General features: G+C 40.2%; 1 protein-coding gene across 1 annotated transcript in view; it reads right to left on the reverse strand.

Annotated features, from left to right (window-relative positions):
• Positions 1 to 18267, reverse strand: part of LOC103770574 (protein Shroom2-like) — a gene marked incomplete at its 3' end in the record, with an annotated part of 85648 nt that overhangs the window by 34459 nt on the left and 32922 nt on the right. Inside the window, 2 exon segments of the mRNA XM_008937839.1 lie at positions 3346 to 3497; positions 5258 to 5284. Of these exon segments, the coding sequence (XP_008936087.1) occupies positions 3346 to 3497; positions 5258 to 5284 (179 nt within the window).

The following is an 18267-nucleotide window of genomic DNA, read 5'->3' on the forward strand; positions in this document are numbered from 1 at the left end:
CAACTATGCAACATTTCCAAAAAATACAGCAAAGCCTGTTTGTGGATAGGCAGCACATTTATGCTGAGCATTTGGTACTGGCGGCACTTTTATTTAGAGACCAATGTTATCTTACCTATGCAAGTCAAGCAGCAGATTCTTTAAAAATAGTGGGTCAAAATGATTTTGTGGAACTCAGCTACCACTGAGAAACTTTTGCTGCAGTCAGAAGTTAATGACTGTGGATGAAGCATGCTACTCGCTACAGTAAAGTTTTTTCACTTGATCTTGGCTTTAAGTGCATCAGACTTCTAAACCAAAAATAGCATCCTCTACTGCTTCCTAGCTACAGAAATAGTTAAAGTGAGAACGAGATGTGGCATTACTGTCTGAAAGAGTGGCCCTTGTGGAGGAATTTCACACGGACACGCTCCTCCACAGAGATACAAATAAAACCTGATTTTTTTTGATTAACTCTATTCACATTAATAAGAAATAAGTTCTCTACTTTACAAATAATTTCGCTAAAAAGTAACTTTTCCACATGATGGTTTTCAAAGAGTTTGCTTTTCACTTCTGGATCAGTCTAGAAATAGATACTACAAATAACGCTAGCGAAAGAGAGTATTCAACACAAAATCTAGATCTTTGCTTCTCAAGCTGTCACAAACAGCAAGGACAAGCGTGATTGAAAAAAGACTCTCTTAACCTTCAAGACTGGGTTGTTGAACTTCAAACCATTTGTCTATTTTTTGCTTTGGATTATCACACCAACACCCACAGGGAATAAAATAATAAATCAATGCTACAGAGAAGCATCACAGTGCTAGACAAAGCACACAGAGCAAGCAGACAAAAAGATACTACGATGGCTTGCAGATCAATACTTCATCTTACATGTAACTCAGTGAAAGAGAAGTGTGGTACTCACCCTAGACAACAGTAAGGGTGGATCTAAAGGCAGCTGAAATAATCTAAAAATGCTAAGACAGGCACTTCAAGATTGTTGTAATTAAAGTGCAGACTGTCTCTGAAAAGTGGTAGTCCTATCCAGCTCAAAACTACCTCCCCAAGTAATTTTGTAGTCAGATCAGTTCCCTGATCAGTTCCCTGATCCAATTCAATCCAGACCTGCAGGAGTGCTCATACAAAGAATAAACAACTGGTTTGCTTAAAGACAGGACTGTTTAAAGCACTCATAAAAATTCAGCCTAACATTTTGGGCAAACAAAACAAAACTATACTGTTGTTCAAACCGTAACTTCTGAAAGAAAGAAGGCAACAAGGCTTTTATAAAAACCTGCAGCATTTGAACTTCCAACAGGGAAAGAAAAGCTGTTTCAGCACACAGACAGCAGTGCATGCGAACAAGCTGGCCAAGAATAAAATGAGACTGGAAGTTAAAAGGTTTCTGACCGTCAAAGGACTGATGTCCTAAGGCAACTGTCCAAGAGAAAGAGTAAAGCTGAAAAACCACAGACAAAAACCCTAGCTAATTTCATTCATTAAGTTTTATGAAATTTTATCTAATATTATGCAGGCTTGTCAAGGACCCAAAAGTCTCTTGCCTCTTTTGGGAGCTCTGGAAGTCTTAATGAATTTAAGACAAAAATGTTTTCCCTAACAACAGCCACTATTTCAGCCTCTTGGCTAGAACAGCTAGGTTGCTTTTGCCCATTGCACATGTGCTAGGGAAGCAGAAAGAAGAAGGACGAGAAAGGACTGATGAAAATCCATCAGCTTTGCACCAAGCTGCATGCAGGCACGCATAGCAATGGGGCTCTGTCGCCTGCAGAGAACGGCCACAAATCCCCAGCAGCAAATCAGTGCTTGATAGGCTGTATCAAACTTCAAATTCACATGCTTGAAGTACTTGTCAGTGACAACACTCAGCCTTGTCTCTTATATATAAGAGCATTTCAGCCTCAAACCTCATGCCATTTCCAAAGACAGATGAGAATTCACAGATTCTAAGTCACTGTCATAAAACAGAAAAACCCCAAAAAAGATGGAAGTTTTCCACTTGGGGTGAATCTTGTCATAGTAATTAAGACTTGCTGTCTTGGCAGATTCTTTAATGTCTATAAAACCTCTCAACCCTGAAGTTCTCCCTTCCTGTGACAGAAACAGCTGATGTAACCTCTGCTAACAAAAGTGCTTTTGCTTTTACTAGAATAGCCAGAGCAAGTTGAAAGCACTGAACATCAACATGACTTATAATAGTTGTGAATGCATTTTGGTTTGCATTTATTAGCTTTAGGGTTATACAGATTTTGGTTGAGCTTCTGGAAGTAGCTATTGGTGAAGATATAAACTATCATCTGAGAAAGAGATTCAGGTTCCCATAATTCCTTCTATCAAAACTAACTTCTTAAACCAAAGGCAAAAAGTTTGCTTTTGTACCTCTCTTACCTGTCAGCCCTGTTTCACAAAAAAAACAGTCTTCATTTAAGACAGCCTTAGACAGTGGTTACGTGTATAGACTGGATCATCATGTCTGTCAAACCCTAATTCCCATCATTTTCTGTGTTCCAAGAAAATTCTTGTTTTGATTCTAACATAAACACCAAAAAATCTCACACGAAACACTGGTTGGTATAATTTGCTAAAAACAAGTAATTCATCTGAAAGTTCCAATTCACCAGACTGGGCAATAAATTAGGAAGATTTTGTTGCTTGAATTTCCTGATTTTTTGCAGAAGTTTCAAGATTTAACCTACTTTCATTCACATCTGTCCAATTTATTAAAAAATATTTTATAAAACTTATTTTTAATTCAAGTTAGTACTAACAGTGTGAAATGTCATAAGTCAAAATGGCAAAAAAGTTTCCATACCAAAAACGTGTTCTATTTTGATAAACCATTTCAGTTTATCCCCTTCACTAATAACTAACTGAAAGAACTCTTTACCCAAACCACGTAAGAAATGCCTGAGTCCTCAAATAGTCTCATAAAGCAGGAAAAGCTTCCCATGCAGCCTGCTCCTCACAGCCCAACTGGCCTGCACAGCAAGTGCACTAAAAATCCTTGCCCGTGCCTGCACACGGAAGGCAGGGAAGCAGGGGAGGCTGGCAGCCAGTTTGAGCCCTGCACTCTGGGAGGACAGAAAGGAGCAGAGTCCCCTCATCACACCACCAGGGCATTCGCAGAATATATTGCCTCAGGCTTTGCTCTGATCTGCAGGCTGCCTCTTCCCACACCTTCTTCCACAAAGGGTCCATGGTCAGGGAAGAGGTAACAGCACATAGGTACATTAATAACCCAGAATCAAAGTCATTACCTTGCCAAGTCTTGGCAAATTTAGTTGTCCAGTATCTTATAACCTGGAAGACATTTGGTTTCCCAACTGAACGACACAAGCTTACCTTTTTACTACAAGCTTCAGTGTCTTGTGTGAACCCTTCACCAGACAGATCGCTTCTTGTCGGAATCCAGAGAGGCCGACATCATTGATGCCGACAATTTCATCCCCAGCCAGTAACTTGTCCACAGCTGCAGCTTTGCTCCCATCTTCAATCTGAAAAAAAAAGCATACCAAAGGGTAAAATTGAGGCTGCAGAGTGCCACCTTTAAAACAAGTTAATGAGTTCCCAATATCGGCTTCATGCAATAGTTAATACAATCATTAAGTGCGTAATATAATTTTAGAAGATACATTTAAAAACACTATAAAGGAGCAATGGTACACAGACAATTAGAACAGGAAAGAAATGAAAGGGGGGAGAAATCCTGAGAAAACTAGAAAACTTGATGGATATTTGGGAGTCAAAAGCATCTGTGATCTTGAGCTCCATTCAATACTGTACAGGCAATCATACTTGCAAATAGACCTTTGGGCAGGCATCGTAAAATCTGGTTCTCTAGAGAAGGTAGCCAATAATATTAACCATTCAGTCAATAACATTAGGCACAGAGTAAACTCAAAAAATTAGGAATATAATGAAATCCCCAAATATTGCTTAAAAAACACTCTTCTAGAAAATAAAGTGATTTTCATCAGGCACATAACAGTTCGGAAAATAATTGAGAATATATAATCCACACAGCTAGCTAACAGCTCTGGCTCAAAGAAGAAAAGACGCTCTGAGAACCAAGGAAGAAAAACAACACATCACACTGCTGAAGAGCAAAATAATACTAAGGGAAATTCACTGGAAGATTATTTTGCTGCCACAGGCATCTCTCACATTCATTAAATTTTTTACACAACTATTCATAACCTGTGGTGAAACAGGCACAAGATAAATTAAAGAGTCAGGGTTTGGCAATTCCCACCCCAGTGAAGGAAAAAAAAAACAAACAACCACATGATGAGTTACCCATTTTCAAAATTTAAGATAAATCTCAAAAGCTTGATCAGCCAGACTAGCAAGTACCAGCAGTTTGAACTCATTTCAAAGCATGACTATTAGGATGTCATGAAGCTGTGCAGGGGTAAATTTAGACAGGCCAAAGTCCAACTAGAACTTAATCTGACTACTGCCATAAAAGACAATCAAAAAATGTTTCTACAAATACATGAGTAACAAATGGAGGGCTAAGGGGAACCTCCATCCTCCACTTGATGTGGGGGGAGAAACAGTGGCCATGGCTGAGGTACTGAATGTCTTCTTTGCATCAGCCTTTAACAGTAAGACCAGTTGCCCTCTGACTGCCCAGAGACCTGAGCTGGAAGACAGGGAATGGAATGAAGCCCCCATAATTGAAGAGGAAAAAATCAGTGACCCACTACACCCCTTACACACACAGAGTACTGGGGCCTGTTGTGGTGAATATCTTTATCAATGATCATGAATGATCATTGATCACTGATCACTCAGTAAGTTTGCAGCTGACACCAAGCTGGGCAGGAGTGTTGATCTGCTTAAGGTAAGGAAAGCTCTGCAGAAGGACATGGACTGGCTGGATTGATGGGTCGAGGCCAAGTGCCAGGTCCTTCACTTTAGTCACAACAACCCCATCTAACACTACTGGCTTGGGGAAAAGTGTCTGGAAAGCTGCCCCACAGAAAAGGACCTGGGGGTGTTGGTGGACAGCTGTCTGAACATGAGCCAGCAGTGTGCTCGGGTGGCCAAGAAGGCCAGCAGCATCCTGGCTTGTATAAAAAACAGTGTGGCCAGCAGGACTAGGGAAGTGATTGTCCCCCTGTACTCAGCACTGGTGAGGCTGCAGATCAAGTATTACGCTCCATTTTGGACCCCGAGCCACAAGAAGGACATGGAGGTGCTGAAGCATGTCCAAGGAAGGGCAACTAAGCTGCTGAAGAGTCTAGAGAACACGACTTATTAGGAGTGGCTGAGGCAACTGAGGTTATTTAGTCTGGAGAAAAAAAGGCTGAGGGAGACCTTATCACCCTTTACAACTACCTAAAAGGAGGTTGTAGCGAGGTGGGGGCCAGTCTGTTCTTCCAAGTAACAAGTGACAGGCTAAAAGGAAATGGTCTCAAGTTGTGCCAGTGAAGAGAACTGTTTGTGAAGCATTGGAACAGGCTGCCCAGGGAAGCAGTGCAGTCACCATCCCTGGAGGTATTTAAAAGACATGTAGATGCCACACTTAGGGACATGGTTTAGTGGTGGACTTGGCAGTGCTGAGTTAATGGTTAGACTTTATGATCTTAAAGGTCTTTGCCAACCCAAACGATTCTATGATTCTAAATACAGCTGTAGGTGTTGAAGACTGCAATTCAGGCCCTCAGCTTTCTCAATTTCTTCCCATCTCCTTTGCTGTCAGCATAGCCTCTGGCTTCGGAGTTGCTTGGGCTCATGATCTATGCATTTAATTTCATTCATCCCTTACAATCCATACCCCACCTCTTCTTGTATATTTGACACTTTGTCTTCAAAGCAGACTTTCATTTATATCTTCATTATACTTTGCACTGACTACAGTATCTGAGTCTCACATTATTAAATGCCAGTGAAGCTACAAAGAATACTCCAGCAACAAAAGAATAAATTAAATAACCTAATAAAAAAAGCAATATCTCTTGATGAAAGTACACTAGGATGATGTCATACACTGCAGCAATCTCACTGCAGGCACATAAAAGCTCTCTTTATGTAAGTTTAGGATAAATGTTCTCAAAAATCTTCAGACCTGCAAATCTAAGCCAAAAAGAATGTCATGAAAAATGCTTGGTCTTATACTAAAATGCTCATTACTAATACTAGTCAAGCAACTTTATTTCCAGAACTTATCTTAATAAAACCACATAATTAAAGACAGAGCAAGTTTCTACATCCCAATACAGCTAATTCTCAAGCTATGACCTGCCCTCTGACCTGCCTGTGTATGCTTTGAACGCTAAGAATTTAGCAAATACCAAATTATGGCTGCAAATCTTCAGCAAAGCTAAAAATAAGGGAGCAGCAGTGGAAATGCCTTACATGCAAGGAAAGATTTCAGTTCAGGGATGTCAAGTATGGAGTGGCTGGCTTACAAGGGACCCTTAAGTCAGACAGAGCTGAACAAGAGAACAGGCAGCCTGGGACTCGCGTATCTCAAGCCGCCTAACAGGCAACTGCAAGTCTTTCAAGTATTCAGATTAATTTATAGGTTACTACCAAATAAACTGTGCTTGGAGGTCTGAAGCACAGTAGGTTAGAAAAGCAGTGTGAAAACTTTAATGAAAATCAGAGCTGAATCACTAGAATTATTGGGAGAAGGTCAAACAGAGGTGAAAAAAAAAAAAGGAGGGAAATTATTTAATAGGAGGACATGTTTTAAACTCCAAAACATAGATGCAGACCAGTTGTGGCCCTTATGCCCTAATAAGGCATCAATTGAATGGCAAGGGGTAAGAAGCCTGTGGGCCCTGCCACCTGGGCCTGAAGACCTCAACAGGGTCTTTTTTTTTTTTTTTTTGTCTTGAATTAAAAAAGGCAAAAATCTGTCTCCTAGGGTTTCAAGGAATGTTCATTGTTCTCAGTGAGCATGTTTGTTTTTATTGCAGGCTGGCAATGCACTGACAGCAGGGAGTATTCAGTTACCCCCTCTGAGCTCTCATTTCAGCAAGGAGACTACGCGTTCCTCACAGTGCAAGCTTTCCAAAGAGACTTTGGCTCTCCAAAACAACATTAATAAAAATAAAAAATGTAAAAATCAAAACCTAAGCACAAAGCTGAAGCCATCCTCATGAAAACAAGAAGTGGCTTGCTTTAATACCTTGCCTTCAGATCAGCTGCATCTAGGGAGAATAAAAACTATGCTCCCATTTACAGTAAAAGCCTTCCTGAACTGAACAAATTTAAACATAAACCTTTCATACTCCTATCTCCAAATGGCTGTATGGATGAGATTCCACTTGACAGTGCACTTTAAGTGGAAATGGGAAAGTTAGCTAGACAGGAAAAAATACAATTTGTTCAGTTACACTAGAAGTCCTTCAGTCATAATGACTGAAAAAAAAAAGCACTTGATTTTGCACACATCTAATGAAACAGAGCCAAGAAAAAAAAAAAATCCATTACCTCTTGAAAGCCACTGTCCTATTAACCTGCCTCCTCTGCTCAATCTTGGACAGTGCCATTCCAGCTTCTCCTTCAGGTTTTCTTTTTTTCTGTTTACTAGCCTTACCATTTATTGTTTCCTATTAATTCACCCATTAAGAAACTTTCCATTTCATCAGACCTTCTCTAGAAGTGTAAATCCTATCCAAAACGCATAAAACATCTGAGAACTAGCAGACACGCTTGAAAATTTCAAAACTATTTTTCACACTTATATTTCACTCACCCATCTACAGAGTCAGCTATGCTGTGTTCAGGACTGAAGCCTGAGAGTTAAGATTTAAGCCCATATTATTTATCTAACTAGCCTCCATTTCTTTGGATGAGTAAAGAAAAACTAGCTGAAAATGAAGCCTTGAAAATGCAAATGGAGGTTTTTACATGAGGTCTTTCAAGAAGAGTCAACAAGAAGAGATCTGCCTCAGTCACTATCAGCAGGCAGATATGACTGGACATAACCCTGAACAAGCCCTCTGCTCAGGCTGGAGTACTTGAGGGAACTTAATGCCCATGAAGTACACATCTTAACATTTTTATAGCAACAGCAGGAAACAAAAGGCACACAGAAGAAAACCAGTCAACTTCTTATTTTCCTATAAACAGGGGATATAAGTCTTCAAAACCAGGTATAATTACACTGTCTATCTTGGATGAGTAGAGTTCTAGAAATGCCCTCAAACCATGCTTTCGACACGTAGTAAAAAGATCATATCCCTTTTACTATGCTAAATTAACAAGAGTAAACACCATGACTTCCTACCAAAAAAAGAGTGTTTTCAAAAGGAGATGAAAAGGATGTTTGTTGATGAAAGCATCTGTTTAGGCAGTTTCCAACTCTCACCCTGCTGTCCCCGATGACCTCCCTACAGCCAAGAGCAAAGGCCTTTGGGATCCACTCATCAGGGAGGATTTGAACTGCAGATTTCAGTCTTCTTAATGGTACCTACATTGATTGCCATACCTTCCTAAATTTATTTTTGCTTATAAAATATCATATCAACAAAACAGCAAGAGACACTGATACAAGATGGAGATGTAAATAACAGGTTAAAAAAAAAATATGTGATTGAAAAAACAACACATGTAGCTCTGGTATGTGAAATTCTTTCTGTGAAGAGGAGGAAGAGCCTTGAAATGGGAAAAGAGCTGAGCTGGGAAGAAAAACCTACCAGCTAGATACACAAACACATTCAGAGGACATTTCCAATCTGCATTTCCACTGTTGGCAACGCACACGAAAAGGAAAATAATGGCCTATATCTGCAGCTTTAGAATGCTGCAGTGTTGATGGGGAGCACCACTTCTAGAATGTGACCCCTTCACTCCTCTGTTTATCAGGTCTGACGCTTTACTTCAAATAACCACATTCCTCTATAGGCACCTGTATAAACAAGCAGGAGACAGGTTGGGGAAGTGCCGTGTCACAGGAGATCTAGTTTTGTTTACAATGACGATAGTTTCTTGTCCATGCTCTCTTTGGACAGGGTGGGAGACGGGATGGAAACCCAAACCCAGAGACAAACACAGGAAAAAACAGCGCCGTTTATCAGCATTCTGCTATCGGCCGTGATAAAACTGTTTTATCATAATTCACTTCTCATACAGCCAAGAAACGATTCTGTGGTTGTTTGTCTTAAGAGCATCTAATATGGATTTTTTTTCAAAAAAATAACAATCTTCGCATGAGATCTGCAAAACGAATAAAATGTAGGAAGTGTCAAGTATTTTGATTTGCACAGAGTTAAACAAAGGAGAAATGCCTTCACAGTTCAAGTCTGGCATCTGGAGAACTTTGAGGAATCATCATAAAATTAACAGAACTGACCCAGCTCTGCAGTCTGCAAATGCAGTCTTGCATGGCAAAGGGCACCATTCACCAGCAAGACTCATGGGTCAAACAGAGGCAGGATAAAACAGGGGTGCAAACTGCAACAGGACCAAACTGGTCCGAAGACAGTGGGTGTGCATACATAAGGCATCCCGCACAGGCATGCATGCGCTAGAGGCTGAGCAAGGCTAACACATTTGGGTTTACATTCCCTCACATCCTTGCCCTCCCACTTCTCGATTCAATACTCGGACTTTAAAGAGAATGTTGGAAGGACACCTGACAAGGAATTACCTCTCTCTCCCTTTTACAGATGGGCTCAGAAGCATATACAAGGCCCAAAATGATGCTGGATGCCTGCAGAAAATCAAGGAATTCCACATAAACCTTCCAATCAGTGGAATGGACCCATAACCCTGAAACACCTCTCCCCACAGACTGCATGTCCAACAACTAGCATTAACCGCCCAACATGACCTTTAAGGAACACTACACAAAGAAAGCTTAATGATGCACTGCTGACTTGCAAAATCTGGACCTATGCAGTGCTATCCAACACTACTAACTTGGCAACTGTTGTAACTGGTCAAGCAGGTAAATGTCTGCTGCATTTGGTGACACTCTACACAAACACAGAAACCAGAACTTCCCTTTTGGCCATCATCAACATTTCACACCCTGCCATACTTGTTCTTCCCCACGTTATGTTTAAACATGAGAGCAAGCAGCACTACATTTTAGGACCATTCAATCCAGGGCAATGTATCTCCCCAAGAGCAGTTTCTTTCTTCCCTGGGCTGTGGCAACGGCTCACTGCCACGGAACCTCCCAAGAGGCAGAGCAGCCCACCTTGGCCAGCTGCTCTTCCCAAGCGCCCCGCACAGGCCGTGAGCTGGCAGGAGCTGCCTTCTCTCAACAGGTGGGTCTGAAAAATCAGTTGAGAAACAGTCCCACCTAGACGTTTTGAAAGCACAGAGCTCAAGTATCAGGAAAAGGAAGGTGGGGCTGCTTAATATCAGGGAGGGATTTTTTTTTATTAGTACATGAGCTTTGCTGGACACATTTTACAGCTTCTAAATAATTTTTTTTCCAACTCAGTGAGATTTACCCCAATAGCACTTAGAAGTATATGCAGGCCTTTTCAGCCCACATAGCCCACAGAAGCAGGCCTACAGATGTTCCACCTCCAGAAAGCAGCTAAACAGGTACAAATTGTAGTCTTTGGGGATCTTTTTATGCAAGGAGACAAGTCTGGCCAGGAAGCTTGTTCTTACAGTTCTGACAATCCCAGGCCAGCACCCAGGCAAGAGCAAAGGAAAAATGGCCTCAGCTTACTTAGAGTAAGAATAAGACTATGAAAAGAGTGGAAATGATGGAGGTGCTGGAAGCAGGTGCAGTGGAAGAAGCCTGCTGTCAGTGCTGATCCTGAACTTGAAGGACCACGGTCCCCTTCCTCCTTTATACCAATGTAACACTTGCAAAGGACAGCTGAAGTTTTGATCTCTTCTAGCACCTCATCAACATCTAAACAGTCTCCTGCTGCTGGTTTTAGTGCATCACTTGTCCAGGCAAGCTGTGACATGTCTTCTTCAAGAATTACTGAGAACCAATTCCCATTCACTTTTAGCTTAAGAATTTAGTTTTGGAGTTTACAGAAGGTACTGGCATCAAGCACACCAAAACCCACCTGAGCGCACAGATATCTCATACTGTTCTTAAACATACTTTCCCAGCTTTTTTCACAAATGACAAGATAACCTGTATAAGAAGGGAGCGCATACCTGTGCTATGAAAAAAAAAATATCCAGAAGGCCAAAGGAGAATTTCTTTCTCTATGTGCAGTTTACTTACTCTAAAAAAATCTCCTAACAGAGAAATTTGAAAGGGTTAGCTTATCCATATTTACTTGTGCAAGTTTACTTATGGATGATTAGAGAGAGAGAGACTCTTTATATATATAATCTGTGCAGTTAATATTAAGTATTTTTACAGGTCTACATTTTTGTACTTCCAGCCACTATGAACAATGATAAGAATGGTTAGAAAAGGGTTATGCATAGAAGCAACTCACATTTTATCTTTTCAAACTGATAACAGGAACCAAATTCCAAGAGGAAAAATACGACCTGACAAAGTAATCTTTACAATCATAAGGTTCAAGGCTTTTTACTTTGCAACTACCATACACTTCCAACATGGTTGCTTTATCTCTCTGCTTTCCTGTCCATCCCAGGAAAATAATGTCACAGCTTGCCAATGTGCCCTTGACAATAACATGCTGAGTGCAATCCAGCAGACTGTAAAACCACTGCATAACGAGGGAAGGGGTAGGACTTTGACAAATCAAAGAGAAAGAAAACCTGAGTGTCTATACTGTCATGTAGGTCCTGTTGTGCATTAATCACAACTCAAAAATCCTCCTATAGTTGGTTTGTGAAAAACTCCAACATGCCACAGGTGAAGATATTTAAAGACCTGGAGGACAGCAATAGAATATGTACTGAAAATACATTTCACCTATTTCATTTAGTCAATCAACATAAATGCAACAATTCACGTAAAATGTAAGTTGTGACTATGCCTATGACTACAGATTGGTGTGGTTTCCATAAAAATCCAACACTTCTAAACACAGGTAGCACTGAATAAAACCCATCAACAGAACAAACTGCTTTATTGCTTGTTAGTTCAAAAAGCACTGTGATGGGTCTGCCAAAAGCCACAAAAATTTTAAAAACTATATTAGGTTTCTATTTTAAATATTTTCTCCCTAACAGCCCATTTTTAACAAAATCATTATTTTGACAAACGCATACCAACACTGGGTTATAGTCACAGCTGCTATTTGGGACCTTCCATTTTTGTCATCGCACAGATGTTCATTTTTCATACAGCAATAAAGTATAAATTCCCCAATAATTATTGTAAGCACATTCCTATCACCTCCTGAAAACTTAATCACTTAAGTAAAGGTAACTTAATGGTTATTGTTGAAGCATTAATTTAGAAACCCATCCCTACACAGTGGACCAAGCAGAACATAACATTACACATCTAAGCAACAGTCTAGCACATGAGCATTAACGACTGACCTGATCTTGTAACAACTGATAGCAATTTCTTCAATAAGAGTTTCCCTTTGCAGTATGACCTTAAAGGAAAAAAAAAGTCTCTACTGAGACTGTGTGCTGAATTTTAAAGTACGTCTTATTTGTTGATTCCCCCACCTTCCTCTCCAAAGGAAAGAAACAAAAAAGCTGACTGCAAAGGAAGGGTCAGGATCCTCCCAAAATTTGAGAGCTTTAAAGTTTGACAACAGACTTTGTTCTTTGGATTAAATTTTGCTCCTTGTTTAGTATTGATATTCAGACTCACAGTGAGCCCAAATTACTGACCGAATGAAATCTTCCTTTGCCACCATCCTCCTCAACAAGTCCAATATTTAAAGCCGTGTTTGAACAGGAAGACACATTTATTCCTTCCTTCCCTGCTCTGGTGCTAAAATAAGCAACAAACCCTAAAGCTGTCTTAATTCATCTTTATATAACTTATACAACCCTGTTTACTGTATGTATGTAGTACTTCAAACCAAACAGATGGAGGTATCTGTTGCAACTATACCAAACCCATGTTTCTGCTGTGTACTCTGTATGCAATTTCAGTTCTCTTTTCTTAAAGCAATAAAAACTCAGAAGTTATTGGGGTGACTCTCAAGAAAATAAAAATAATATTATTATAGAAACAAAAAAGGTCTTGGTAACCTTGCCCTTAGCTTCTCCTCTGTCTTTGTTTATTAGTGTCCTGGTAAAGGAAGAGCACTCCCCTCACTCCACTTTCACCCAGAAATCAAACATGAAAAGATGAAGAAAGCAAACACTAAATACAGCATTAAATATACTTTTCTGGGGCAGGAACTGAAACGCAAGCACTTCTAAAATTATTAAACAAGGTTCACAAAGCAAGCTGCAGAAAGGACTGCGTGGCAGTTTCCACCCAAGCTGTCCACCTTGTCAGCTTGCAGTGACTGAGCTGACTGGCAGGGGCAGACATCTGAGGGTCCCTCTTACAGAGACAGACTGCTGATAAAAAACAAAGCACATCTATCATGATGCCACAGTAATAAACGCATGGCAATAAAAAGCCTACCAGTGTTTTTATGCAGTTTATTGACAAGATGAAATAGTACCCACCTACCTTCGCAAGGCACATGCTCATCTGAGAAGGGCATGAAACATTCATGCAGCTAGAATTAAGCACCAACATCTTAACTCTGTTCTGAGTCAGGGACCTGAAAAAGGCAAAATCCAGTTCTGTGGGGAGGGGCTATTCTATAGCAATTTACATCCCTGGGAGTCATTCATATTACGGCATCCTGTCCTTTTTCCCTTAATCCCTGGTGCTATGCTGCCACATATTTCAAGTTCAAAACAAACAACAACAAAACCCTAAAAATACTTTTTTAAAAACCTCAAATACCCATTTATTCTAAGCAGACCTAGATGCCCACAAGTTCAGGTTCTTATTTTTGCACAGTTTTTCTGTATACCATTCCTTAAAGCTCCATTACTTAATATCATCATGGAATGTTAGAAGAAATTCCTTCCTCATGAAAAATTTACCATAGGAATTAGATAAGAGCATTTTTGGCATTTCTGTCAGTATCTTGCCATCTTCTACTTTAGAGGTCTAGTTCTTCCTAGGATTGAGAGATGATTAACCAATAAGGTAATTATACTGGACCATGTAATTCATACTAACATGACAAAGGTTATTTTTTTCTTAAGAAATCACAGGATTGTGATGTGAATTAGCAACTAATGCACTAAAAAACACCATGGTATAAAATAATGGAAATTTACACAAAGCATACAAATAGGTGCATCAAAAGGCTGCATGGATTTAGCAGTAAATTGTGATTAGCACAGGAGGTCTTATATTCTGAAATTAGAGTATGCTTTCTACTAATGGACATTTTCCAAATTGGTTTTCATTTGAAGCTCTTTTCAATAGCTTCATTGTATAACACCTTTTTGACATAATCAGCTCTAAGAGCAGGCACTTTATTCCAAAGATTTAAGAAGTTTTAAAGAAATACTAAAGCATTACACACACAATTTAGCTGCTTTTCCCAATTAAGAAGGTATATATTTAATTATGACAAAACTACTCAGACTAGCATCTGTGTTTCTGTTTGGCAGTGTCATAAGTGCAGATGCACTAAGAGACACATCCTGTTGACACAGCACAAGTCACAACTCCACCGCACAGCACTTGCTCGAGTATGAGCAGAATTTTGGGGAAGAATGTTTGTACAATAATTCTTGCCCAACAGCAGAACATTTATAATTGCATTTCTTTTTACCCCTGTTGGTGGTGAGACCGCTCTGTATGGACGTGTCCATGTCATCGTACGTATGGCTTATGTCTCCTGCTGCTGCCTAGGCTGCTGTACTCCAGCAGCATGCAACCATGCTAATGAAAAATTCACGCCTTAGCACGCCAGTTTAGGATGTCAGCATTGCCAGGATGTTGGCTGCTCTAAATATCACACTGCACAGGAGATTTTGAGCTTGCTCATCTTCATAACTGACAAGACTGTCAAAGACTGACTGTACTGATGGTCTGAAATGAGTCCGTAACATGGTGAAGGAAACTGAGTATTTTGTAGAACCCATGAGATACTGTCTGTATTATTTATGAATGCCATGGAACAGCTGTTTTCCTCTGAGAAAAGGTAGGTCTTAAAAGCTTAATGCTGAAGTATGCAAGAGCTGGGAGGAAAGCAGTATTTTAACCCACTGCTTGATAGCCCTGACAATTTTCCACAGGCATATTCTTACCATAGCCTTCAGGATAAAGCAACAAGGTCTTTTGGAGTGTCTGCTCACTATAGGCAGTGCTTGCACTCAAAACTTGCATTTCATTCTCAAGTCTGTCACCACAACCTGCCTTCCCTTGAAAGCATATTCAGAGTACAGTCCTGATCCTACAAATGGTGACGTGCAAAGGGTTCCCTAAACAAACCCCCTGAATTTTGTTTTATCCATAAGACCTATGCACGTGGGCTGAGATTCAGTCCCAAAGGAGGAATATTTTTTTAAGTATTGACTTGGAGGTTGAAACTTCAAAGCAAATCTTAAACTCACACCACAAAGATCATTAGGTCACAAAGCATTACAGGATTTAGCTACATACTGAGTTAACGAAAACCATCTATCATCACTAAAAAGAGCAGAGAAACAATCTGCTCTTCTGAGTGATACTTAAATATTTAAACTGTGTACTACATCACAACAGCTACATAAAGCAAAATTCTGTTTGCATTTTATTTAAGTTCTGGCTAAATTCAGTCATTTTTACACTCTAAACCGTATGAAAATCTTTTATTAAGATTTTATTTAGCATGGTAAAAGGAAGTTGAAGGTTTGACTAAACCAGCAACTGGAAAGTCTTCTGCTTTCCAAATTAAATAGGCATCATGTTTCTGCGTCGTTTGTTTTGGCAGCAGAGGCTAACCAGCCTTCTACAAGATAATTCGTCATTTTGTGATCCAGGAAACTGGAGTATCTGGTGAAGTTTGTTATGCATCATCTAAGACTATGATCAGTATTACATTAGTTGTATCAAACACTCAATTATGAGGGTGAAATAACTTTTTTTTTTTTTAAATAAAAGCTGCATTCAGAAGCATGTAATTCTAGTAACACCTTGGTTTCTGAAGATGTCTGCCTGCCTTCTGGATCACCAACCGTGCAGCCTAAGACTGCACTGGCTGACAGCTACCTGCAGGGCTGAACCATGTTACTTTCAGAAACCTGAGGAACACCTTGCAATCATAGGTACATCCATCATCCAACTGGTCTTCTACCACTTCCTAGCTGAAGCTTCAAATTTATAGCTCAGGGTTACTGCAGGCTGTGCATTAGTCTGTGCAGTCTTTCCAACAAGGCCTCTTCATTCACAGTTGCCCGAAGAATAAGTGGGTGTTGTTTAAGATGCTGGAAAAAAAAAAAATAATTGGAGGGACTGGTACATCACTGACTGGTTCAGTGTCTCAGTTGTTACACCGAGGACTGGGCCACAGCTGAATAGGTTGGGTTTTGGGAGATGGAGTATCTCCCATCTTTTAAATACTAATGGCACAAACATGTTTCTGTCTCAACATACTAGGAAGGAGCTTAGAAAAGGTTGTTCTTTCAGTCAAACATCTGACAGATGTGTCATATTCATAGAGCGGAGTAATTGCAGGTTTCTCTCTGGTTCCATGAGTGTTTATGCACTTTATGTTCCTAGTTATAAATATTGGGAGTCAAAATCTGTACTTAAGACTGCCTGCTCACCTCTCCTCCAAAAAGCAACCTAGTCATGGTCTGCAGAAAAAAAGAAAAACAGCAAAAAAAAATGAAAGCAGAAATTTTTTTTTTTTTTAAATAATCACATTCCCTTTAAACTCTCACCACAGACCCACCAGTCCAGAACTGCTTCCACACAGTGTTTAAGAAGCATCACAACATCCCAGTATCCAGCCTGGCGGCCAGTGCAGTCTCCCAGCCATTGGAGGTGTGAGTTCAAACTGCCTGCAAGCAGAGGAAGAAATGTCTCCCATCTTTTGGAGATGCATCCCAGCATCTGGATAGAACATAAAAGAGGAGCAAGCACCACTTCTGCTGATGTCTAATTTGGCTTTATTTTAAAAGGAAAGTAATTACTAATCCCCAACTCAGAAAAAGGAAGGAAAAAAGAAAGAAGTGGGAAGTAAGAAACAGGAGCTCACCCTAAGCTTGTGGTTTGTAAATTCATTTTGCTACTGCAGTCCTGACTCTCACTTGTGAATGAACGGAGAAGAATTTGGACCATTTCCCTGCTCAGATGTTCACACTAGAATACTTCTTTAAGTAGCTTTTTGCTTAACAAGGAGGCGTCCGTTTACCTACTTCAAGCACGCACTTACTATAAACCATACAAGGACTCCAAGAGCTAAACATCAGACACTGTACTGAACAATTTGTAAGCATCTAGAGTTTTTTGTTTAACCCAGCTATATGCCTGAAGATTGGTAAATGTGTTTTTAAAATACCTGTGAGCTCAGCTCCTAAAGATGAGTCTTGCTATTTTGCTAAGAACTGTAATTCTTCTTTTTACAGCTAAAACAAATACTACACCTAGAAGCAGATTTGGAGCTTTTGCTTTTCTTTGTTTTTACAATAAATACAAGAGTGATACATCACTACAAATCAAAGCTGAGGGCTGTTGAAAATAAGAACATATTGCAAGCCTCTTACTAAGCAGGTCAATACAAACACACTTTTTTGGTTACACAGCTCTCCCAATAGTTCCCATGGCAGTGTTGGTTTTTCTGCCTCAACAATAGCAAAGGACTACAAGAAGTGTGAGTTCAGACAGTTTAGTTCCTCCTGTTCATGTACATCTAGTGTTCCAGAAACATGGGCCTGCACCTTCAAAAGTACCCTGATGAGAGAGAAGCACCACACAGGCACACCAGAAAGACATGCAGCTACGTGAATTTGCAATAAAGTTGCACTGGTGTTCTTGGGTTTTGGTCTTTCTCTAGAGGTGTAGATGTGCTTTCTGGGAGTACATCCCCAAATTCTCAGCTTTCTCCCAGTAAGCTGAACAATTCTCTTCATTTCTAGTGAGCTGTGGAGGAGAAATGCTTTTCAAGGTCCAGGAAGGCAGAGATGGGCTAGCAGTCCATGTAAGTTGGTCTGGGTCCACACCACACAGCAGGTTTTAGCAGCCGCAGCACTGTGCCAGTGTGGGCTGTGGCTGGTGCCTCTGAGCTGCTCAGCAGAGGGGAGAGCTGTGGCTTTTTGCATTAGGGGGTTTCCAGAGCATGAGTAAGACTGAAGTGCAGGAAGTTAGATAACTGTGCAATAAAGGGTCTAAATTTCCCATTTCATTATTTGAGGAAAGCTGCAGGGATTCCTGCT

The sequence above is a fragment of the Merops nubicus genome, unplaced genomic scaffold, assembly GCF_000691845.1.
Source record: "Merops nubicus isolate BGI_N331 unplaced genomic scaffold, ASM69184v1 scaffold10633, whole genome shotgun sequence".
NCBI lineage: Eukaryota > Metazoa > Chordata > Aves > Coraciiformes > Meropidae > Merops > Merops nubicus.